General features: G+C 52.5%; 2 protein-coding genes across 2 annotated transcripts; one reads left to right on the forward strand and one right to left on the reverse strand.

Annotated features, from left to right (window-relative positions):
• The first annotated feature begins 165 nt into the window (after nt 1-165).
• Syne4 (spectrin repeat containing nuclear envelope family member 4) lies at nt 166-4,763 on the forward strand. Its single transcript, XM_051162808.1, has 8 exons — nt 166-293; nt 461-596; nt 1,787-1,930; nt 2,117-2,311; nt 2,390-2,638; nt 3,612-3,686; nt 4,317-4,375; nt 4,516-4,763. The coding sequence occupies exons 1-8, from the start codon at nt 166-168 to the stop codon at nt 4,685-4,687; spliced, it is 1,158 nt and encodes a 385-aa protein (XP_051018765.1). The 3' UTR covers nt 4,688-4,763.
• Nucleotides 4,764-8,831: 4,068 nt separating this feature from the next.
• Sdhaf1 (succinate dehydrogenase complex assembly factor 1) lies at nt 8,832-9,167 on the reverse strand. The gene has a single exon (XM_051162064.1). The coding sequence runs from the start codon at nt 9,126-9,128 to the stop codon at nt 8,832-8,834; it is 297 nt and encodes a 98-aa protein (XP_051018021.1). The 5' UTR covers nt 9,129-9,167.
• Nucleotides 9,168-25,267: the final 16,100 nt, after the last annotated feature.

The following is a 25,267-nucleotide window of genomic DNA, read 5'->3' on the forward strand; positions in this document are numbered from 1 at the left end:
CATCAGGTTTCTTGGTCCAGGTTCCTCCGGGAAGGGGGAGGAGCCAGGCTGGCCCCTGGGCCTCTCCTTAGCCTCAGGCTTGGGTAAGTCCTGCCGAGGAGGGACCAGCTAAGAAAGAGACTGTTACCAGGTGCTCTCACCTGACTATCCCCCAAGCCCACAGCCATGGCCCTGTCCCCACCTCTTGGTCCTGGATTGCCCTCAGAGCCCGTCATCAATCCCCCGGGATCTCCCAGCGAGCTGGACGTTGCTGGATGTACCATCCGCCCTGTGCCTGGAGAGGAGACGGACAGGTGGGAAACGGGGCTTGATCCGTAGTTCCAAAGGAGGGAAGGGCCAAGCGTGACTGTGATTGAATAAGGCCATGCAGAAAACTGGGGATGGGGCCTGAGGGGAAAAGGAGGCCCAATCGTCTACACAGTGGTGTCTGTGGGGCTACACCAACATTCCTCATGTCTAGGCCGGAGCAGGGGTCCTTGCGTCCTCCTGAGCATGTCATGGGTGAGCTGGAGAGCACCGAGCCTGCTGCCACCACCGCCCCGAGACTACCACTGGCCTCTCCCTGTGAGCATCAAGATGGGAGCGAGGTCTGTGAGGTGAGCTGACCACTCTCTGTGCCAGCCCCACTTCCTCTCTGTCCCCCTGAGTCTGTCTGTCTCTTGCTCTGTCTGGGATCGATAGGATTCCGAGAAGGTATTGGTTTACCAAGCTTGTGTTTGTTTGTTTGTTGTTGTTTTCCCAGACAGGGTCTCTCTGTGTAGCCATGGCTGTCCTGGACTTGCTTTGTAGACCAGGCTGGCCTCGAACTCACAGAGATCCGCCTGCCTCTGCCTCCCGGAGTGCTGGGGAGTGCCCGGCTCAGTATAGAAGTTATTTCAATTCTTTTTAAGCTTTTGTGTATTTCTTGTGTGTGCGTCTAAGTGTGGGCAGGTGCACGAGCGTGTCATGCACCTGGAGGCCAGAGGTCAATGTCACTCAGCCACTCTCCGCCATATCCTTTGGGACAGGGTCTCTCAGTGGACCTGACGCTCGCTGCTTTGGTTAGGCTGCCTACCTTCACCCCTCCAGCCCTGGTGTCACACACTCAGTTCTTTGTGCACCGAGAATCCAAACCCAGGGTCATCCTTACTCACACAGCAAACACTTTACCAATGGAGCCATCTCCCTAGCTTTGCCCCACTTCCGTATTTGAGACAGGCTTTCACTATGTAGCGCAGGCTGGCCTGGAACCTTAAGTCCTCAGGCCGGGCAGTGGTGGCCCACGCCTTTAATCCCAGCACTCGGGAGGCTGAGCGGCAGGCGGATCGCTGTGAGTTCGAGGCCAGCCTGGTCTACAAAGCGAGTCCGGGACAGCCAGGGCTACACAGAGAGACCTTGTCTCGAAAAACAAAAACAAAAACAAACAAAAACTTCAAGTCTCTTGCTGCAGAGAGCTGGGGTTACATGTGTGTTCCGCCATCTCCGAGCTGGGCCTGCTTCAGTCAGACTTTCAATAACGGCCTTAGTGCAACCCCATTCTTCCTGGGAGGAGGGGGCACCCTGCTCCATTACCCTTCCAGTGTAGACACATATAAAGAAGTTTCTGGAAGGCTCGAGAATCTGAGGCACTTGAACTAGACATCTCCAGCCTTGGGGTACAAGCCTGCCAAGTCAGAGTCGCCCCAGTGTTGTTCTGGGGGGTGGGCATTGCCTCAGAGATGGCCTAGAAAGGCAGCAGCCTGCGTGCGAGCATGGGGTAGTGGTGCGCTGGCCTGAGGGCCCTGATTTGGCCCCCTGCCATCTCCAGCACTCCTTCTTTGGCCTGGAAGTACTAGAAGCCGAGCAGGACAGCCTCCATCTTTGTCTGTTGAGGCTGAACTTGCGGCTACAGGACCTGGAACAAAGTCTCAGATCCTGGACACGGGCCCACAGCAGGACTGTCCAGCTGCAGGTAGGTACCGGGAGGCCAGGATGTGGCAGAACGAGTGGGCAGAGTCCTGGGCGCGGGCACAAGCTTGCTGGGGGCGGAAAGCGGTTTATTGCATGTTCTGACTTATGTATCTGTGTGGGATGAGGAGGAGCAAATAACTACAGGTTCGGGGGGGCGCGGGGGTTGGGGTCTAACCATGAGTCCCAGGCCCTACAGGCAGAGCTACGAGCGGCAGCCGAGCGTGTGGATGCATTGCTTGCATTTGGTGAGGGGCTGGCACAGAGGAGTGAACCCAGGGCCTGGGCATCTCTGGAACGGGTCCTGAGGGCCCTTGGCACCCACCGAGACACCATCTTCCAACGGCTCTGGCAGCTGCAGGCCCAGTTGATCAGCTGTAGCCTGGTACGACCTGCCCTTGTAGTCCCCCAGCCCAGACCCAAACCCCTCAACTCCCATGACATCTACCCTCCTCCGCTCCAGGTGCTTGAAAGGGCCAACCTCCTGGACCAGGACTTAGAAGTTGAGGGGGACTCGAATGGACCAGCACCTGGTGGAATCTGGGGGCCCTGGGCACCTAATCCCTTCCCCACTCCTGCGGAGTTGGAGTGGGACCCTGCGGGGGATGTTGGGGGTCTTGGGCCCTCAGGGCAAAAGATATCTCGGATACCAGGAGCTCCCTGTGAGCTGTGTGGCTACAGGGGACCCCAAAGCGGTGGACAGGGCCTTAAGGTAAGATCAGCCCTGCTCAAGGACCCTCTACTTGGCTGGGCACTACAGGATGCCTTTCTGCATCTTCTAGCACCATCTTTCCCTTGCGGGGTACTTGGCTGTCTCTCCTTCTAAGCCTTTCTCTTTTGTGGCTGTTCTGGATTTGCTTTGTAGACCAGGCTGGCCTCGAACTCACAGAGCTCCTCCTGCCTCTGCCTCCTGAGCGCTGAGATTAAAGGCGTGCGTCACCACCACCTGGCTTTGTTTGATTTTGGGGGAAAAAAAAAAAAAAAAAGACATTTGTAACTATGCAGCACAGGCTGGTCTTGAACTCAAAATCCCCCTGCCTTAGTCTCTTTTAAGTGCTGGGATTATGGGTGTGCACCGGCATGCCAGCCTGTCTGTGTCCACCATAGCTGTCACCAAGATTCTCCTGTGCGTGCCTCTGTCTCTCCTTGTCTGTCTTTGTCCCCTCGTTCTGTGCAGACACAGCCCTGACTCCTCTCTGAGCACACCATTCCTAGATGCAAGCCTACTTCGCCTCTCCCCTTAGTCCAGCCTCCTTCCCTGTCACCTTCAGGGAGCGGCTGTGACCCAACTTAGCCTTTTCTACCATTACTTCCTGACGCTCCTTACCCCGTGGCTCTGATATGATCTGTTTATTTGTTACCTTCTTACCGCTCTGGGTAGAATGCTGAGCTCCACAGAGGCCACAATTTCACCTGGTTCCGTCCTCCCCCTGCCTCCTGGACTTGCGCCTGCGGTGTAATGGACACCCATTAAATATTTGTTGGCTGGATGGATGTTAAGTTTCTCTCAGTTGCTTTGGCTCTGCCCTCTGTCTCCCCCGCCCTCCCCCCAGCGTGAGATTCGTGTGTGTGTGTGTGTGTGTGTGTGTGTGTGTGTGTGTGTATGTGTGAGACACCCCCTTCCAGACCCTTCTATAACCATGCTACCAGTCTTCCAAGAAACACGACCCTTTCTCTTCCCACAGGACCTGCTCTCAATGGGGCTCAGCCCCCGGAAGCACTTAGCAGCTCCCCACCGAAGGCGGCTCCGGAAGCCTCAGGTGAGCGAGGCACACGAGGGGATTGTTGATGGCAAGTGAAAGAAATCCAGCCCATACTGCCTGCCATACACACAGACGCAGACACACAGATACACAGACGCACGGACACAGACACAGGCAGACACACAGACACAGACCTCCAGGCCCAGTGCTGCAGTCCTTTCCCTGGGTTACTGCCCTAGCCCTACCCCTATGGCCCCTGACCCACTACTAGCAAAGTCCTAGGCCTGACTTCAGCCGCCCAGTTTGGGTCATAGGTTAACACCGAGTGCTCTGATTGGCCAGCTCTGAGTCACATGCCCTATCATGGAAGAGATTAACAGGGAAGTCAGCTTAAAGTGACCCTGAAGGTCTGAGTGTAGAGGCACCCACACTCCTATAAACTCCCACTCCCACACACACTTCTACACACCCACACTCCCACACACCCACACTCCCACACTCCCAGAAGGCAATGGGTGCTTGAAGGACAGGTACAGGCACCCACCACACCCTAAGTTCCTGTGGGGTTCAGGGGTGCCAGGAAGGAGGAGAAATAAAGCTAGCCCCGTGGGTCTACAGTAGCGAGAGGATGTCCCCACTGAAGTGTCACTGCTGTTCACTCCGCTGCTGCCTGCTGTCTTCCCTCAGGACAGGAGGAGGCACGCGTCTCCCAGCCTGCCAGACGTCATGCTGGAGATGGGGCGAGGGTAAGAGGCTGGCAAGACGGGTGTGAGTGTGTGTGTGAGAGAGAGAGAGAGAGCGAGAGAGAGAGAGAGACAGAGACAGAGAGCGAGAGAGACCGTCATGGTGGCAGCCCACCCTTCTAACACTTCCTGTTTCTCCTCAGAACGCCTGCATCCAGGTGGCCGCTGAGCCTCCTCTTTCTCCTTCTCGTCTTCCTCCTGGTGGGTGCCACGGTGTTGCTGCCCTTGTCGGGGGTCCCCTGCCGCTCTCATGCCCGGCTGGCCAGGGCGCCCTACCTGATGCTCAGCTACGTCAACGGTCTCCCTCCGGTCTGAGCCCACAGCCCAGAGACGTGGATTAAATGGTTGCTTTGGAAAGATGCCTGAGAATGTTGAGTGCTTGGGAACTCGAGACAGACACAGCTCTGATGTGTCTCCACAGCCCTTGTCTTAAGGGCAGCCCACGGAACTCAATGAGCCTAGCTTAGGTGGGGTTCCCCAAATGGTAACACAAAGATTAAATTTAGCCCAGGTTGTTAGCTGGGCGGTGGTGGTGCACAAGCCTTCAATCCCAGCACTCGGGAGGCAGAGGCAGGAGGATCGCTGTGAGTTTGAGGCCAGCCTGGTCTACAAAGCGAGTCCAGGACAGCCAAGGCTACACAGAGAGACCCTGTCTCGAAAAAACAAAACAAAAAATTAGCTCAGGTTGTTGGTTTGAGAAGTGATGCTGGAAAGAGTGGTAGGAGGGTGAGGACCCAGGAGAGGGAGGAAGCCGACATTGGCTGCCTCCGAGAGCTGGCGGCTGCTATAGGTACCCAACGTGCCAGATGACTGCCTGGGAGACCGTGTGGGGTACACTCCATCTACCCTTCTGCACCTCACTAATGAGGTCTCTTTCTGGGGAGGTGGACCCCCTGACACTTCTGTCTATCTGGACATTCTTTCCGTGAACACAGGTGTCTGGGGGCCGGGGGAGAGAGGAAGAAGAGCTCAGCTGGCACGTGCCCCAGGAAGCTAGCGGCAGGTGCGAGGCTGGGGCGGGCGCTGTTGCTGCACTGCCAACAGCTGTCTCTCCCATCCGTTTCAGAGACGTTCCCACGTTCTACACGGATGAGTGCAGGCTGGGTGATCACTAACTCAGGACTGTGGGACACTTTCCTGGGATGTGCTCCCTCTTGGTAGGGTCTTACTGCAGAGTCCAGGCTGATTTTGAACCCCTAAGTCATCCTTGGCTCAACTTCCAGAGGGCTGGGATTACAGGTGTGTGCCCTCAGGCCCAGCTAATACCCAGGGCCCGGAGCGTGCCAGGCGAGTGCCCCGCCATTGGGCCACACCTCTAGTCCCAAATTCCTGAGGTCTCATCTCCTCAAATCAAAGGGGCGAGGGGCGAGGTGGGAGCAAACACAAGAACCAGACAGAGTCCTGTGCTGGCCCCAGCTGTACCCCAAGCTCCCCCTCCTGTGCCAGTCTCTGGTCTCCGAGCTGCACACAGAACACACACCTCCTTGAGTTCTCCCACCAATTTAGCAGCCAACACGATCATCCTTCTTTAAACTTCCACACTGAAGTCAAGGAGGGATCCTGTAGAGGAATGTTAATTCAGAACGTGGCTGTCCTGGCAAGCGATCACATCCAAAGGCCTGTGTGATCCGGCTGGAATACAATCACACCTTTAATCCAGGAGACAGAGGCAAACAAATCTGAGTTCAAGGCCAGCCTGGTACAGAGCAAATATCAGGTAAAGAAAGCTGATACTGCCAGGTGGTGGCGCACGCCTTTAATCCCAGCACTTGGGAGGCAGAGGCAGGTGGATCACTTTGAGTTCCAGGCCAGCCTGGTCTACAAAGTAAGTCCAGGACAGCCAAGGCTGTGTAGAGAGACCCCGTCTTGGAAAACAAAACAAAACAAAACAAAAAGAAAGCTTGTATCTAGGCATGGTGGTACATGCCTTGAATCCCAAGTAAAGGTAAAGTTCTTTTGTAGAAGGAAGCACCCATGTTTGAAAGTGATGTCTAATCGAGTGGCAGAGAAGATGACGAATCATATAAGAGTTGACAGAATAGGATACGCCCACTCTCGTGAGAAGAGAGAGGAAAGGGAAGCTACTTAAGAGGCAGTTTTACAGAGAGAGGAGGGAGTTTTACCAGGACAGTAACAGAGAGACGGGTTGCAGAGAGAGAACTCAGGTGAAGACTGAAGGAACCAGAGAATGAGAAGGAGCCAGGAGATTAGAGCAGATCGCTGCGTTAGTCTGAGGCCAAGCAGAGCAATTCCAGGTGGAGAGAAGCCAGAGTGAATAAGGCAGCTGGGATGAGAGTTGGAGCCAGAAAAGCTGAGCTGAAGCAGCCAGCCCAGGGCTCAGAAAGAACAAATAAGAGTGAGCTAATTAAGCAGTAAGTCTCAGAGGCTGAAAACATCCTAGGCCTAGGTGAGCAGACGGAGGCTAGAAGCTTCCGGGACTAGGCCTAGGTTAGCAGGAGGCAGTGAGCCTCCCAGACAGCACTGAGCCAGGAGAACAAAAGTCCCTTTCACAGCTCCTCTGGCTTAGACTGCACGTTCCACCTTCGCCAGGGGCCAGTCAGGCCTGCTGTAATCATGGAGGGTAAACATGGGAAGGAAACAAATAGTTGCTGGAAACGCAAAAACCGGCGCCAAGGAGGTCTGGGAAGCAGTAGCTTCCAGGGGTGCAAACTTGGAGCAGGAGAGGTGGCTCAGCAGTTCAGAGCACTGGCTGTTTGAGTTCAAGTCCCAGCAACCACACGATTCATCTATGACATCTGCTGCCCTCTTCTGGCACTCACGTATGTGCAGGCAGAACATTAAAATAACATAAAATAAAATAAAGGACCGAGGCTCCACTCCCAGCACCCACACGGCAGCTCACAACTGTCCATAACTCCAGTTCCAGAAGATCTGGCACCCTCACACAGACACACATGGAGGCAGAACACCAATGTACATGAAATATAAATTTAAAAGACTGCAGACCAGTAGCTAAGCAACGTATCAGAACATCTGTGTTTCCAGTTACATTTATGTGTGCGCACACGCACATGGGTGTCAAAGGACAAGCTGCCACAGTCCTCATCTTCTCCTGCATGGCCCTAGGGTTTGAACTCAGCTCCTCAGGCTTGTCAGCAAGCTCCTTTATCCGCTGAACTCTCTGTCTCACACAAGGTCGGTCTACGTAGCTCAGGCCAGGGAGTCAGGCAGAGCTGAGACATGAGGCAGGTGTACGTAAAGGGCGCAGGCTGGGTAGAACTTCAGTCGTCACTTCCAGAACTCTGGCTTTTGAGATGGCACCAAGGGGGCGATTAACAGGGTCACCTCGCGGCTGAAGGTGAAGCCCAGCGGTTAGAGCAACTGCTTAGCAAGTACTAGCACCGCCCCCCCCCCCCCCCCCCCCGCTTTGTCCTAGAGGCACAAACAGCAACCGACGAGCCAGCGTGTGCTGGGGTACAACATGGCTGGGATCCAGGGGTGGCGGTGGAGGCAGGGGGAGCTGCGGGCCATTCTCCCTGACATGACCCAGACCGAGGTCTACGTCTTAAAAACAGCAAACACTAAACCAACCAGGTTCGCCCTGATGAACAAAACCGGGGCTGAGAGAGGAGCGGGTAGCTAACGATCCCATGGTGACGGGTAACGAGATTGGGGTAAAAGTCATATACAAATAGTGTCACGGCCTCCTTTTCTGTCACACGCCGAGCCTCAGCGTTCCCGCCTGCCTCGCAATGCTTGGCTCAGTAGCACAAGCCTGTAATCCCCGAGCTGGGTCAGCCGGAGCTCCACGCTGAGACCACCCTGGGCTACACCACAGCCAGGCCCTGCCTCAAAAGAAACGAAAAGCAAAAACCCCAAACAACAAAACCCCCAGGACAGAAAGCCTTAGCAAGGAGGTGAGTGCGCTTCACATTTATTCCCTCATGAGCTGTAACCTCTCTTACAATCCTGCTTTGTCACCACGAGTGGGACAACGGTTTTCCAACTGGGCTTCGAAGTTTCTCGCGGTCCATCAGGGTTAAACTTGCTCAGCAGGGCGCACGCCTTCGATCCCAGCACTCGGGAGGCAGAGGCAGGCGGATCGCTGTGAGTTCAAGGCCAGCCTGGTCTACAAAGAGAGTCCAGGACGGCCAAGGCTACACAGAGAGACCCTGTCTCGAAAAACCAACAAAACAAACAACAACAGAAACAGCAGAGGGCGAAGGGTGAACGGGTGAGTCCGCTCTCAGAAGTCAAGTGAGGTATCTTGGGGTGCTCGGGGGGGCCCCACTCGTCCGAGGGCAGGAGGAAGTGGGTTGGTGCACGACAGCTTCCTCGTGCGCCCTGCCGGTGCCCCAGGGCGGCCTGCAACCTTCCTGGCGAGGGAGCGTCCGATCTCTCCCCGTGCTGCCTCCATATCCCTTAGATGACTTCCCCCAAACTGTCCGGAGGGGCCCTGCTCTGGGGCCTGTGCGTCTCCCGTGCTCCTGCGCCTTCTTCACAAGGGACCCTTGCAGCCATCCCTGCCGTCCAGCACGGTTCCCGGGGCGGTGGCGCCCCGCGGGCTCACGAAGGTTCCCATGGCCGTGGCGTGGCCGGAACGCAGCAGCTGGAGCTGACGCCGTCCCCGGCGGTACAGATACTCGATGCGCAGCACGTCGGAGCGCGGCAGGCTGGCGTGCTGCCGGAACTCGGCCCGCACCCGCGCCTCGGCGCCAGGCTTCCCGCGCCCCGCGCGCAGCAGCTCGCGGTACAGGCTCAGAACTTGCCTCTGCAGCCGGCTGGGCCGGCTCATGGCCGCCACGTCGCGGCCGCCCGCCCCGAACGCGCCGGAAGGACGGCCCGGCCAGCCGGTGCGGTGAAGCTGGAACGGGAAAGGGCAACGGCTGCCCACGCCGGAAGCCCCGCCCTCCGGATGGCCGGTGCTGCCGCTTCTGATTGGCTGCTGCTGCGGTGCGTCATGGCGCGGGGGCGGAGTCTCTGGGGCTCCGGTCCACCGTGAACCACGGGCATGTCCTTTAGGGGACTACGGTTCGGGAAGTTTGTCTACGAGAATTCAAGGAACGGGAAGGGCCTAGGGCGGGTGGACTCTGGCTGGGAGTTGGAGGACACAGTCCTGAGTCCTGGGAGGACGGAGAGTGAGGGTTCGAATCCGTGGGGTCCACCAAAGGGCATAGGGGACATTGGGAAGGGACAAGCAGTTATTAAAAGATTTATTATTTTAGGGGCTGGAAACAATGGCCGCTTCATGGTATGGTTAGGGGGAAGTTTTGTTTGTTTGTTTTTTATTTTTTATTTATTTTTACTTTTTTTTCTGGTTTTTCGAGACAGGGTCTCTCTGTGTAGCCCTGGCTGTCCTGGACTCACTTTGTAGACCAGGCTGGCCTCGAACTCACAGCGCTCCACCTGCCTCTGCCTCCCGAGCGCTGGGATTAAAGGCGTGCACTGCCACCGCCCGGCTTGTTTGTTTTTTAAAGGTATACAAGAGGGGACAGCCAGAGGCATCTAAGAGAGTCCAGAGCAGAGAGACAAAGTCCAGAAAGACAGGTCATAGCCAGGGCCGCCTGCAAGAGAGGGGAGAGTAGGGCATAGTGGGTAGAGAAGGGAGGTGGTGGGGGCAAGGAAGGCCTGTGTGAGCAGGAGGGCGTGAGAGGGGCCAGGGTGCTAGCGAGGACTTCGACTTGTGATACCGAGGGAGCCTGGAGGCCAGCGCCGCCTTTGGTTTGCAAATGAGTCCTTTTGGCCCGCGGGAACCAGTTTCCCAAGTTCCTGAGGAATGCTAGCTTTTTTTCTTTTTTTTCCCCCCCACCAGAAAGCCGCCGGTAGTCCAGGTAGAGCCCGTTTCTGGATATGTGGGCTACCTTTTGGAGTTTTGAGAATTGAAGTTTCCATCGGAGCTGACAGAAAGATAGCTCAGCTGCTGACTGTGCACGCTGCTCTGGTGTTACCGGAGTTAGGTTCCCAGTGGCTCACAGACACCGGAACTCCAGTGTCATCCTGGAGGACTCTGCTGGCCCCTGCAAAGACACATAAATAAAATAAGTAATAAAAACGTTTCTTACCTTACTATTTTGTTTAAACAGGGGATTCACAGAGCGAAACATTTATTTCAAACTGCCAAAGTCATCTCTTGGGAAAGCAGAGAAGAAGGGTGGTGTGTGTGGGGTGGTGTGGGTGTGGTGTGGGGGTGTGGGGTGGGGGGTGGGGGGGTGGTGTGTGTAGGGAGGTAGTGGGGGGGTGGTGAGTGGGGGGCGGTGTGTGTGTGGGGGGTGGTAGTGGGGGGGTGGGGGGATGTGGGGCGTGGTGTGGGGGGGATGTGAGGTGGTAGTGGGGGTGTGGGTGGGGGGTGGGGTGTGGGGGTGGGGGTGGGGGGCGGGGGTGTGTGTGGGGTGATGTGTGAGGTGGTGTGGGGGTGTGGTGTGGGGGGTGGTGTGTGTAGGGAGGTAGTGGGGGGGTGGTGAGTGGGGGGCGGGGTGTGTGGGTGGGGGGCGGGGTGTGTGGGTGGGGTGGTGTGTGGGTGGGGGAGTGTCGGGGATGGTGTGTGGGGTCTCCAGAGCTGTGAGGGGATGGGTACCTGGGAGAAAGGGAGGCTGCGAGCTGGTGTGGGAGGTTTGAACTGCACAGCGAGTACTTGTGAGTAGGGGCTGAGGGAGCCTGGAGCACCTTGACATGCTGGTAACAGAGGAGCCATGTGCACTCTTACTACAGATAGGGAGGACGGCTCCTTTCGGCAAGTGCGACCCAGAGTTACAAGTTCCCGAGGGGTGTGCTGGCTTGTGTTTTACCGCCAGAATTTGGGAAAAGGAGTTTATTCAGACCTAATAGACTGGAACATACAAAAACCTACGTGCCTCTTCCTCTGGCGTTAAAGGTGTGCACAATCACCAGAGCCTGCTCCACCCCCACCCCCACCCCACCCCCACCCTGTCTCTGTGTGTGTGTGTGTGTGTGTGTGTGTGCAGTGATCTGTCTTACCTGTCTTTTCTATGTTTTTATAACCTGTTTTGACGGGCAGCAGTGGCACACGCCTTTAATCCCAGCACATGAGAGAGGCAGAGGCAGGCGGATCTCTGTTGAGTTGGAGACCAGCCTGGTCTACAAAGTGGGTTCCAGTGCCCCAACCAGCGGGGGTTCGACTAAAGCTCCAGAGGACAATCACCTGTATGAGGAACAAAACAGGAGACACAAAGAAGACGAGCAAGTCTGAATGTTGATCAAGCTCTCAAACTTTTATTTTTCATGCAGCAGTTTTTATAAGGCAGGAGACAGGGAAGCATATTGCTATGGCAACCCAGCTGCAGGCTATCTCAAAACACAGGGAATTCTAGGCAGCGTCATAACATTCTGCCACACAGAATATCTTGCTCTAACTGTCTAGTCTAACTGCTAAACCATAGCAGGGTCAGCTAGTTTCTGGTAAAAGACAAGCTCTGGGAGAAACAGAAACTTAAAGGTGCAGACTTGGACAAGATGGCTGAACATTGGCCATATGGCCTACTGTCCCCAACGTTCCAAGATAGTCAGGGCAACACAGAGAAACCCTCTCGAAAAACTGAGAGGGAGGAAACCCCAAAACTTGTTTTATTTAGAGAGAGAGAGAGAGAAACCCAAAACTTGTTTTATTTTTTCCACCAAAATTGGTTACTGAACACTTTGTGTCAGGCACAACTTCCTTCCTTCCTTCCTTCCTTCCTTCCTTCCTCCCTTCCTCTTCTCCTCCTCCTCCGTCTTCCTCTTCCTCTTCTTCCTTTTGTTAGTTTTTCAAGACAAGAGTTGTCTATGTCCCCCTCGCTGTCCTGAAACTCACTCTGTAGACCAGGATGGCTTTGAACTCAGAGATCCACCTGTCTCTCCTTCAGACGTGCTGGCTTGCAGGCTGAGCCTGCCTTCTTGTAGCATGTGGGACCTCCACCCAGGGATGACCCCACCCACAGGACCCTGGGCCCTCTCCCCACCAACCACTCATTAAGAAAATTCCCTCCAAGGGGGCTGGAGAGATGGCTCAGAGTTTAAGAGCACCGTCTGCTCTTCCAGAGGTCCTGAGTTCAATTCCGAGCAAACCACATGGTGGCTCATAACCATCTGTAATGTGATCTAGTGCCTTCTTGTGGCGGGAAGGTGCACATGCAGACAGAATATGGTATAAATAATAAATAAATCTTTTTAAAAAAAAAGAAAGAAAAGAAAATTCCCTCCAAAGCTGGAGGTAGTGACTCGTGCCTTTAATCCCAACAAAAGCATGGGGGTCCCACTGAGTTCGAGGCCAGCCTGGTCTACATAGTGAGTTCCAGGACAGCCAGGGCTACACAGTGGGATCCTGTCTTGAAAAGCAGAAAGAAAGAAAGAAAGAAAGAAAGAAAGAAAGAAAGAAAGAAAAAGAAAATGCCCTATAGGTTTGCCTACAGTCCAATTTTATGGAGACAGTTTCCCAATCCAACTTTTCTCCTGTGGATTGACTCTAACTTGGGCCAAGTTAACACAAAACAAAACAGAAAGAAAGAATGAATGAAAGGAAAAGAAAAAAAAGAGTGAAGCCGGGTGGCAGTGGTCCACACCTTTAATCCCAGCACTCTGGGTGCCTGGGTAGGCCGATTTCTCCTGGCCTAACAGAGCAGTGAGGGCTACACAGAGAAACACTGTCTCAAACAAACAAACAAACACAAAACACAAAACTTGACATAAAACTAGCTGGGCATAGTGGTACGTGCCTTTAATCCCAGCACTGGGGAGGCAGAGGCAGGCGGATCGCTGTGAGTTCGAGGCCAGTCTGGTCTACAAAGCGAGTCCAGGACAGCCAAGGCTACACAGAGAAACCCTGTCTCAAAAAACCAAACCAAACAAACAAAAAACCTAGCAAGAACAGGTAGCTGCACTGGCACCTTTGTTCACTTCTCCCTCCAATCCCGGCAGATGGAGTTCTGGGTACCAGACGGCGCTCAGCAGGGAGTCATCAGCCCACACAACAGTAGCTGCATTTAGCCACAGCCCCGGACACAAGTGGCGCCGCTCAGCACCAAGCCCTTGTCACACACACATTTGTCACTCTCACAACAGTAGCCGCCACTTGGCGCTGTGCCCAGCATGGCTCTTGCTGTGTGTTTGGGCGCAAAGGCTGCGTGAGCCGTCTCAAGGCTGGGATGGGCTACGGAGGCAGCAGTGTAACAGACCAGGGACACTGAGATGGAGAAAAGCGGGAGATACAGAGGACAGGGGTTCGAGTCCCCTGGCAGGATACTTTTTTTTTTTTTGTTTTGTTTTGTTTTGTTTTGTTTTTGTTTTTGTTTTTCCGAGACAGGGTCTCTCTGTGTGGCCTTGGCTGTCCTAGACTCACTTTGTAGACCAGGCTGGCCTCGAACTCACAGCTATCCGCCTGCCTCTGCCTCCCGAGTGCTGGGATTAAAGGCGTGAGCCACCATGCCCGGCAGGATACTTGTAAGGAAGAGAGACAGAGGTTGTAGGAGAGAGCAACCTGGGGTAACAGTGAAACAACTAGAATGCAAGAAACGGGGTCCCCCCAAAAAAGAAAAAAAAAAGCCTAAAAGCCTAAGTAATGTCACATCTAACAGGCTGTCCTTTAGGTCAACAAGAAGTTGAAGTCTGGCTGGGCGTGGTGGCGCATGCCTTTAATCCCAGCACTCGAGAGGCAGAGGCAGGTGGATCGCTGTGAGTTCAAGGCCAGCCTGGTCTATAAAGTGAGTCCAGGACAGCCAGGGCTACACAGAGAAACCCTGTCTCAAAACAAACAAACAAACAAAAACAAAAACAAAAATTCAGGGGTTCTGGAATCCATCAGAGTCTCTGCTACTTGTCATTTCTCTGGTAAAGAAGAAATTCGCCACCAATCTGTGTCAGCCTGGTTGGCAAGCTAGGTGGAAAGCTGAGGTGGCAGGATCAAAAATCCTCTGCTGTCCTGGCTTACACAGCTAGTTAAGCTGGTCTACAGAAGGGATTCTGGGCCACTGAATCCCTGTCTCGAACCAACAACAAGAAAATGGATGGTAGAACACTTAGATAGCATGTGCCAGGTCCTAGGTTCAATCCCCAGAGAGAGAGAGAGAGAGAGTAAATCTGGGTGCAGTGAGTCGTGCGTTAATTACTCCTGAGCCCGAGGCAGGAGATTGGAGTTTGAGGACGGTCTGGGCAATGCTGTGAGACCCAGTCTTAATTGGAAAAAGAAAAACAAAACAAACACTCGGAAACTTCAGGATTCCTAAGGTGTGGCAAAAGCTTGCTTCCACCACCCTCTGTCACAGGTCTGTGGTCTCACGCTCTACCGCTGAGCTACAGACTCCGCCCAAAGACGCTGATGTTTGTGGTTTGGTTTGGTTTTGAGACAAGCCTTGGATTTACTATGTGGCCTAGATCGGCTTCAAACCCACAATCCCACAATCCTCCTGCCTGAGATAACAGGTGCTCATAACCGTGTCCTGCAAAGGGTGTGTGTGTGTGTGTGTACGCTCGCACTTGTGTGCTTGCACAAATGCATTTGTGTGCTTGCTGGGGAAAGATCAGGCAACACTCTGCCACTGATCTGTAATCTCACGCTTTGAACAAATCCCAGGTGTCACTGATGCTCCTGGGGCATTTTGCAAACTGCCGTCTTAAAATAGCATCTCAGAGGCGGAGTGAGTGCTCTGTAAGCCTTCACTAGGAAACGGAATCCAGTCTCCTCTCTAGGAGGCTGCGTCCGGGGACTCCATCTTGCCTTACCCTGTCTGCTTAGGAGGTTCTCGCCCAGGATCTGGGGTAGCTAAGCACAGAGCCGCGTCTCCTCCTGCCCCAGGCCTCCCCCTGACTCTGCACACTTTTGAGGGGCGAGGGAGGCCTTACAGCAGAGCTGGACGCCTGCCAAGGAGCTAACCCTGGCACCGACTGCTTGGCTGGCGGCCGCGAGGCTTACCGGCAGATGCAGAGCACTCTGCAGTCTAGAACAGGAGACCTGCTTTGGCCACGCAGTTCCGGTAGCAGGTTCAGCAGTGAGCGTTATCTGGAGGGGTGCCAGCGCTCCCCTCGGCTCTCTCAAGCTTCTGAGCTATGCTGCGTCTGCACATGTGCTCTGGTGGCCACTGGGTGGTCTAACCTTGGGGCAGGGGGATACCAGATAGTGCAGGACTTTGGCCTCAGCCGTTTGCCAGTCATTGGCTGCTGGATGGCAACTGACGTCCCTGCAGAGGGGCAGGGTCCCTGCAGACATCCCTGGCCTCTTTCCAGTCAGCTGGAAGAGCAGGCGATATTGTGTGCATTCTGCCTGCGTTGGGGGGGAGGGGCATCTAGGAATAAGGGAGGATGTACAGGTCTGGGCGAGAAAGAGGGTGTCCTGGCTGCTTTTATGTCAGCTTGACGCCAGGTAGAGTCATCAGAAAGAACTGAACCTCAGTTAAGAAAATGCCATGGCTAGCTGGGCGGTGGTGGCGCACGCCTTTAATCCCAGCACTTGGGGAGGCAGAGGCAGGTGGATCGCTGTGAGTTCGAGGCCAGCCTGGTCTACAAAGTGAGTCCAGGACAGCCAGGGCTATGCAGAGAAAACCCTGTCTCAAAAACCAATACATAAACAAAGAAATGAATATAAAAATAAATAAAGGCCTCAATTAAGCCTGTGGGGTGTTTTTAAAATTAGCAACTGACGTAGGTGAGCTCAGCCCATTGTGTTTGTGGGGTCATCCTTTGGGCAGGTGGTCCTGGGTTCTCTAAGAAAGCAGGCTGAGCAAGCCACGAGGAGCAAGCCAGCACGCAGCACCCCTCCACGGCCTCTGCATCAGCTCCTGCCTCCGGGTTCCTGTCCTGGCTTCCTTCACTGATGGACCTCAATGTGGAAGTGTGAGCCGATAAATCCTCCCCTCCGCACCTTGCTTTTCGGTCGTGGTAATTTCATCACAGCAATAGACACCCTGACTAGGACAGGGCATGAGCACCTGCTGCAGGTGCAAACTGAAAACCCACGGCAAGGAGCTGCAGCGCCAGGCATGGAGAACTCGGCTTGGCCAGAACCAAAGCCAGAACCCTCAGACGGGCAAAGAGCAGGGGACTGGCAGTTGCCCTTTGGCCTCCGTACTCCTGTCTTGGTGCCATTGTCATCCAGATGGCCACCGTTGCAAAGGGGGGGGGTGTGTGTGGAGCCCAGCGGGGGGGGTGGGAGGGCGTCATCGCTTTGGGGGCCCTTTGGGCAAGGGCTACAGCAGGAGCTGACGACCTTCATGATGTCTTCCCCTGAATGAGACGATTTGTTCAGATGGGTGGACCATTCACGGAGCAGCCGGCACAGTGTATGAAGACCACAGGTGTGCGCTCTCCTTAAAGTTCCGCACAATCGGGCTGGAGAGATGGCTCAGAGGTTAAGAGTACCATCGGCTCTTCCAGAGGTCCTGAGTTCAATTCCCAGCAACCACACGGTGGCTCACAACCATCTATAGTGAGATCTGGCGCCCTCTTCTGGCCTGCAGGTGTACATGCAGGCAGAGCACTGCATACATAATAGTAAGTAAATAAATCTTTAAAAAAAAAAAATTCCTCACAATGAAGTTCCCCAAGGCCTGCTAACCACCCCAAGGTGGACACTCAGGCCATCACCTGCTTGGACATCCTCAAGGCTAAGTGACGTCACGACCATCTTGCTGTCTGTCCAGAGCCTGCTAGGGGGACCAGCATCGTTTGCCCTTTGAACACATATGGCTCCGAGCCCCGTGCCATGCCACATTTAAGAAGTACTGGTAAGAAACCTATTCGAAGCAGGTCTCAGTCAAGAGCCCTGACACAAGCCGGCCAGACCCTTTTTTCTTTTCTTTTTTCTTTTTTTTAAAGATTTATTTATTAGCAGCCGGGCATGGTGGCGCACGCCTTTAATCCCAGCACTCGGGAGGCAGAGGCAGGCGGATCGCTGTGAGTTCGAGGCCAGCCTGGTCTACAAAGTGAGTCCAGGACAGCCAAGGCTACACAGAGAGACCCTGTCTCGAAAAACAAAAAAAAAAAAAAAAAAGATTTATTTATTATGTACACAGTATGATACAGATGGTTGTGAGCCACCATGTGGTTTCTGGGAATTGAACTCAGGACTTTTGGAAGAGCAGGCAGTGCTCTTAACCTCTGAGCCGTTTCTCCAGCCAGTGTTATCTTTTTTCTTAATTGGTCTGTGTTTTCCTTGACTTCTAAGCTGTGCTGTTATTTTTGTTTTATTTATTTATGTTTTTCCTTTTTGGTCTTTCTTTTTTTTTTTTTTTTTTGTCTCTCTGTGTAGCCTTGACTATCCTGGACTCACTTTGTAGACCAGGCTGGCCTCGAACTCACAGCGATCCGCCTGCCTCTGCCTCCCGAGTGCTGGGATTAGAGGTGTGTGCCACCACGCCTAACCCTTGTTTTATTTTTTAATTAAGTCTACTTGAGCCCTTACAATGTATATTAAATAAATACATGTTGAATATATGTGTGCGTGTGCGTGTGTGTGTGTGTGTGTGTGTGTTTGTATGCAGGTGTCTAACCACACAGCAGTGCATGGACAGGTCTCTGGGTTGAGTGAGGGCTTGAGGCTGGAGCAGGAATAGGCTCTGAGCCCCTAAAGTGCCGTGAACTAGGGGAGCAAGAGCTGGAAGATGCTTTTTTTTTTTTTTTTTTTGCATTTATTAATTTTTTGTTTTGTTTTGAAACAGCGTCCTGCTGTGCAGCCCAGGCTGGGCTCGAACTCAGAGGCCAGGGTAGCTCTTCTGCCCTCGCTCCATAAATGCCGCCAATGACAGGTACGAGCTGTGGGCCGGATTTCAGACCTAGAGCTAACGCTTCAGGCTGGGCAAATGTTGAGGGTTGAATGTTGAGTGAAGGGCGGGGGGCGGAGTTGGCGGTCAAGTGAGTGGGTTTGAGGCTGGCACCGGGAGAAGCATAAAGGCTCAAGACTAATCCGCCCATGGCACAGGCACACTAAGATGGGCCGTGAGCTGAGCCCAGGCAGGCATGGAGCCAGCTTTTCCAGATGAGCAACCAAGTGGTTGGACGGCGGCCCCAGGCACTTACGCCACAGGCTTAGCTCTCTCCAAGGAAAGCCCAGCAGCTGACAGGGTTCGCAGTAGACACTGAGCGTGGAGTGGAGGGCCCAGGGAGGGTACACGTCAGTCATGAGATCTTGGGAATAGGGGCTCAGTGACAGCTCATGGGTTAGAGGCAAAGACCTCAGGAGGATCAAAGGCTGTCATAGATGCAGCAAAGCAGGCTGGGAAGCTGGTGGTTGGTGGGGTGAAGGCATAGGGAGGATAAGGGGGGGGGGATGTAGGTGGGGGAGGGGCAGGTACAGGATTGTGGCAGTAACGGAATTTTTCTTTTTCTTTTCTTTTTTTTAAGTTTTTTTCGAGACAGGGTCTCTCTGTGTAGCCCTGGGTGTCCTGGACTCGCTTTGTAGACCAGGCTGGCCTCGAACTCACAGGTATGTGTAATACCTGTGTTCACATGCCTTGGGGACCCTGAGCTCACTGATGGCACGGATGTCCTTGAGCACTCTCCACCTTATTCACTGAAGCAGGATCTCTCAGCCAGACCCAGCTTGTCTAGCTTTTTTCCCCCCCTTTCTAGAGAGCCCCCATCTTCCTTTTTTCTGGGACTGGAACTACAGGGTGTGTTTTTTCAGGTCCTCTGGTCCTCACACTGTGAGGTCATCGTTTTAACCGCTGAACCATCTCCCATCCCCAGTGGCAGCATCTTAGCAGCAGTACCTGGGTACCCGGATGGAGAACCGACCCAGCGGCTACAGTCCACACCAGCACCGTGTCTGTGTGTGGCTAAGCGTTGGTCTCCCGTGGGCAGCTGGAGGGCGCGGCTGTGGGATCCCTCACTGCAGTTACCACAGCGCCCCACCAGGTGGCATCGGTAGGCTGCTGCAAAAGTCAGCTCTCTGTGGACCCCAGGGTGTATGGGGAGGTGGGGGCTCGGTTAGGTCTCTCCACAGCATCCACGCTTTACGTTTTTTATTTTTATTTATTTATTTTTAATTTTTTGATTTTTCGAGACAGGGTTTCTCTGTGTAGCCTTGGCTGTCCTGGACTCGCTTTGTAGACCAGGCTGGCCTCGAACTCACAGCGATCCCCCTGCCTCTGTCTCCCGAGTGCTGGGATTAAAGGCGTGCGCCATTACACCTGGCTGCTTCACTGAGTTCTTTGGCTGGAATTTGTCAAGTAGTCCCAATTTCCACTGACAGCTGGCCGCTCATTTTTCCTCCCTTCAACTTCCTATATAGCCATGAATGACCTGGAACTTCTAATCTGCCGGCCTCCATTTCCTAGTGCTGGGGCTACAGGTGCAAACCACCACAACCAATTTTCACAGCCGGGGGGCTGGACCCCAGCCAGGGCCCTGTGCATGCTATGCAAGCACTGTACTAGCTCAGCTGTACCCCACCGCCCTCAATGCACGGCTTTTGTTTTTGTTTGTTTTTTCGAGACAGGGTTTCTCTGTGTAGCCCTGGCTGTCCTGGACTCACTTTGTAGACCAGGCTGGCCTCGAACTCACAGTGATCTGCCTGCCTCTGCCTCCTGAGTGCTGGGATTAAAGACGTGCGCCACCGTGCCCAGCTTCAGATCTGTTTTTACGTTTGAGAATTGTAGACAAGAGATTGTGGGATTTTTGAAGGGATTTGGACTTTGTTCGTCATTTGTTGTTGTTGTTTTGTTTGCTTGTCCTTGGATAATCTAGCCCAGGCTAGCCCGGAACTTTGTAACTCACTATGGAGCCCAGACTGGAACCCAGGCCTGGGAATACAGTGCTTGACCCACTGGGATGGAAGGTCTTAACGCTGCTGTCTCATCAAGTTCCTCTGAGGCAGGAATGAGTTCCACACCTGAAAAGCGCTTGGAAACATCTCATGTTTAGTTCCCCAAGGAGGGGCGGCTGTGCTGACCGCCCCTAGCTCCCAATGGCCACCCCTGGCTCCCGCTGACCTGCCCTAGCACTGGCCTCCAAGTCCTCTGAGCTTCGAATGTTTTCTACAACCACATAAAGCCACCGAAATGCCTCAAATCTCTCCTCAGGGAGGATTTAGGGGTGTTGTTTGGGTTGCAAGACTTTTTTTTTTTTTTAAGATTTATGTATCCCAGCACTGGAGAGGCAGAGGCAGGCAGGTCTCTGAGTTCGAGGCCAGCCTGGTCTATGGAGTGATTTCAGGATAGTTGGGGCTACACAAAGAAGCCTTGTCTTGGAAAAACAATGTACTATCTGTACAATACTCTCTCCGCTCGTATGTGTGCCTGCATGCACCCCTGCAGGCCAGAAGAGGGCGCCAGATCTCACTATAGATGGTTGTGAGCCACCATGTGGTTGCTGGGAATCGACTCAGGACCTTTGGAAGAGCAGCCAGTGCTCTTAACCTCTGAGCCCATCTCTCCAGCCCCACATTGTAAGATTCTTGATACTAGATTGCATCTCTCTCTCTCTCCTCTCTCTAGTACCTACATCTCTTTATATATAAGATCATTTAAAGCACTTATTAATTGTACAAAGTAACAAGTGTTATTATGACATTTCATGCATGTATACATTTGATCATGTTTGTTTGTTTGTTGTTTGTTTTCTGAGACAGGGTCTCTCTGTGTAGCCTTGGCTGTCCTAGACTCACTTTGTAGACCAGGCTGGCCTCGAACTCACAATGATCCTCCTGCCTCTGCCTCCCGAGTGCTGGGATTAAAGGCGTGTGCCACCATGCCCGGCTCTATTTTGGTCATCTTTAATCCCCTATTACCACACCGTGCTCTCCTCTCCCACTGTTCTCCTTCCTCTCTCTCTCTCAAAGCCCACCTTCTACTTTACCTTATCTCTATTGTTTTTATTTTAAAATTATTATCATTACACGCACACACACATAAAAACACATGAATGCAGCCTGCTGGGCCCACCGAGTGCCACTCGAGTGTGTATGCCTTTAAGGGCTGACCGCTTGGTACTTAGTGACCACGTAGGCTTGAGCGTGTTGGGTCAGGTTGTTCTAAATGGAGAGGACCGGTGGGGGAGATAAGCCAGGCATGATGTACACTCGTGTAACCCCAGCACTTGGGAGGCAGAGACAAGATGATCACAAGTTCAAGGTCAACCTTCATGGCATAGTGAGTTCCAGGCCAGCATGAGACCCTAGCTCAAGAGAAGAAAAGTAAAGATGAATAAATGAGAGAAAAGAAGAGAGGAAAACAAAGACCCTGGAGCAGGTTACGTGGGTTCAAGCCCCTGTGTGGTCACTCATTACTGTGAGACCTTGGGTAACCTCTCTGGACCACAGCTTGCTCCTTCCTTCCTTCCTTCCTTCCTTCCTTCCTTCATCTATGTGTCTATCAATGTGTCGATGTATGCATGTATCCACTCACCCACTCATGTATCTCTCTCCATCCATCCATCTATCCATCCATCATCCATCCATCCATCCATCCATCCATCTATCCATCCATCCATCTATCTATCCATCTATCTATCCATCTATCTATCCATCCATCCATCCATCCATCTATCCATCCATCTATCTATTATCTATCCATCCATCCATCCATCATCCATCCGTCTATCCATCTATCTATCCATCTATCCACTCATCCATCCATCCATCCATCCATCTTGTGGTACTAACGATGGAAACAAAGGGCCTTGTGCATGCTGGATGCACACGGGGCTAGTCCTGATCTGGACTCTACGTTCAGCCAAATATCACCAAGAATGACTCCATTTTCTAAATCAATAGCCTTGACGTGAGTTACTCCATTTTGAGTGTAAGTGCCAAGAAAGAAATACTCTGAGCTGGGCAGTTGTGACGCACGCCTTTAGACCCAGCACTTGGGAGGCAGAGGCAGGCGGATTTCTATGAGTTTGATGCCAGCCTGGTCTATGAAGTGAGTTCCAGGACAGCCAGGGCTACACCGAAAAACCCTGTTTCAAAAATACATGTACACACACACACACACACACACACACACACACACACACGACAAAAGCTCTGCATGTTGTTTGCACAAGTAGACATCACCTGCCCACACAGTAGGAGGCACACACTGATAAATAATTTACTTACCCCGATAAAGGACAACACCTGAAGATACACCAAATTAACTCAAAAACAGCAGGCACGTGAGTATATCAATCAGCCCAGCCCAGCTCAGACCAGATGGAACTCCCGTACCTGGGACTAGAAGAGGGGCCTCCCGAGACCCACACCTGACACTGATCCCGAAAGGGCCTGCACATGGGTGTCCCCTTCAGAATCTTCCTCGGCATCTGTGTCACCCTCCTTGCCTCTCACTTCCGGGCAGCCTCTCTGAACGCTACAGTCTCTTGAACTCTCCCTTAACCACTCTGTAACCTGCATATTTGTGTATTATTAGATGAAATGTTGATGTGTGGTCTCACAGTTACTATTCGTCACTAAGGTTAAGACAGGCAGGGCTACACAGAAAAACCCTGTCTTGAAAAGCCAAAGAACAGGGGTGCTGGAGAGATGATTCAGAGGTTAAAAGCGCTGGCTGTTCTTCCAGAGGTCCTGAGTTCAGTTCCCAGCAACCACATGGTGGTTTATAACCATGTCTAAAGAGATCTGGTGCCCTCTTCTGGCGGTCAGGCAGAACACTGTATACTAATAAACAAACAAATAAAAAAGAAAAAGAAAAACCGAAGAACAAACAACCAAAAGAAAAACAAACACAGGGCTGGAAAGATGGCTCAGAGGTTAAGAGCACTGTCTGATCCCCGAGTTCAATTCCCAGCAACCACATGGTGGCTTATGACCATCTGTAATGAGATCTGGTGCCCTTTTGTGGAAGGTAGGCACACTTCTAGGCAGAATACAATATAAATAATAGGGGGCTGGAGAGACGGCTCAGTGGTTAAGAGCACCACCTGCTCTTCCAGAGGTCCTGAGTTCAATTCCCAGCAACCACATGGTGGCTCACAGCCATCTATAATGAGATTTGGTGCCCTCTTCTGGCCTGCAGGTGTACATGCAGGCAGAATACAGTATAAATAATAAATAAACGAATCTTTAAAAAAAATAATAACCATAACAACAACAATAATAATGAAAGTAATTGGAGAAAGACACCTGTGTTAGTCTGTGACCTACACACACATGTGCATGAATATTTGCACACACATATACAAACAGACCCTTCAATTGGTGGCACTAGCTGATCAGAACTCTTACATGTGGTCTCCTCCTCCTCTTGTTTTTTGAGTCAAGGTTTTTCTGTGTAGCTCTGGCTGTCCTGGAACTCACTCAATAGACCAGGCTGGGCTCAAACTCACAGCGATCCTCCTGCCTCTGCCTCCCGAGTGCTGGGATTAAAGGCGTGCGCCACCATTGCCTGGCTCACATATGGCTTCTTATGGGCTTAGTTTATACCTCATAGTCATGTGACCATTCAGACAGTTTGGCTTGGGCTTGCCAGAGCTTCTGCATAGTCATTTGTTCAAACTATGAAAAAGTCATGGCCGTGGTGTCAGGTGAGGATCCAGCTGTGGCCTTTCAGAAACATTATCTTGAGAGCTGGGTGAAAGGTGCAGGCCTGTAATCCCAGTGTTTGGGAGGACGAGGCAAGAGGATTTCAAGTTCAAGACCAGCCTGAGCTACACTGTGAGACTCTGTCTCAAAGAACCAACATACACGGACACACACACACACACACACACACACACACACACACACACACCCCATCTTAAAACTGGCCAGGTGCCCAGATGGCCTGGATGACGGGCACATATTTAGTCTTGTGTCTTCCAAGGTGATAGGTGGTCCCGTTACCAGGAGAGGATGAGACTCCAAGGAAGGGCTCAGTTCTCCCTCAGCCAGAAGCCACGGAGCTCGGATGAAGAGAGCACAGCTGAGCTGGGTGGTGGTGGTGGCGCACGCCTTTAATCCCAGCACTTGGGAGGCAGAGGCAGGAGGATCGCTGTGAGTTCGAGGTCAGTGTGGTCTACATAGCAAATTCTAGGGCTACATAGTGAGACCCTATTTAAAAAAAAAAAACTCCTAATAAGAGCAAATATTTACTGCACCCTAGGCAGTGTTGTTGTGGCCCAGAACTCAGTATGTAGACCAGGCTGGCTTAAATTCACAACAACCTTCTTGCCTCAGCCTCCCAAGTACTAGAATTACAATCATGAGCTGCCACACTGAATTCTCACCACAAATTCGTGCTGTGTTGGCGGTGTCCTCCACTTTTACAGAGGAGGAAGCGAAAGGCCAGAGAGGTGAAGTGACTCATGGGAGATCATTTAGTTTGGGTCCAGGGTGCCAAGCCTCCCAGCTCGAGTGCTGCTTGAAGAAGATGATGATGACGGCAGTGGCAGCGGTGGCATGCGCGCCTTTAATCCCAGAACTCAAGAGGCGGAGGCAGGCAGATCTCTGTGAGTTCAAGACCAGTTTGGTCTATGTAGTGAGATCCAGGCCAGCTAGGGCTACACAGAGAAGCCCTCCTTAGAAAAAATTAAATAAATAAATAAATTTTATTTATTTATTTATTTATTTATTTTTGGTGTTTTGAGACAGGGTTTCTCTGTGTAGCCTTGGCTGTCTTGGAAGTCACTCCATAGACCAGGCTGGCCTCAAACTCATAGAAATCCACCTGCCTCTGCCACCCGAGAAATAAATATTAAAATAATAATAATAATAAAAAGAAACACTTTAATCCCAGAATTTGGGATACAGAGACAGGAAGGTCTCTATGAATTCAAGGCCAGCTCGATCCCACACACACCAAGTTCCATGCCAGACCGTGTTACATAGGGAAATCATGTCTCAAAAACAGAACAAAACAGTAAAATTAAAGAAAAAAAAAAAAAAAAAAAGAGAGAGAGAGAGAGAGAGAATGCCTTCGTTGCTGAGAAACACCAGAGTCTCTCCGGAAACGCTTTCACTTTTCTTTTATCCTCCCCGTGGTTGAGATGGAGCCCCTTAATTCCAAGGTTACCTGAAGAAAAAAGAAAATCTCAAGT

Source organism: Acomys russatus, chromosome 19, assembly GCF_903995435.1.
Source record: "Acomys russatus chromosome 19, mAcoRus1.1, whole genome shotgun sequence".
NCBI classification, from domain to species: Eukaryota; Metazoa; Chordata; class Mammalia; order Rodentia; family Muridae; genus Acomys; species Acomys russatus.

What these genes read in the sequence shown, in the direction of transcription:
- Syne4 (XM_051162808.1), top strand. Translation starts at nt 166, where the DNA reads ATGGCCCTGTCCCCACCTCTTGGTCCTGGATTGCCCTCAGAGCCCGTC. An exon ending in GCAGGACTGTCCAGCTGCAG is followed by an intron (nt 1,931 to 2,116) that starts GTAGGTACCGGG and finishes CATGAGTCCCAG; the next exon opens with GCCCTACAGGCAGAGCTACG. An exon ending in AGTTGATCAGCTGTAGCCTG is followed by an intron (nt 2,312 to 2,389) that starts GTACGACCTGCC and finishes CCTCCGCTCCAG; the next exon opens with GTGCTTGAAAGGGCCAACCT.
- Sdhaf1 (XM_051162064.1), bottom strand. Translation starts at nt 9,128, where the DNA reads ATGAGCCGGCCCAGCCGGCTGCAGAGGCAAGTTCTGAGCCTGTACCGC.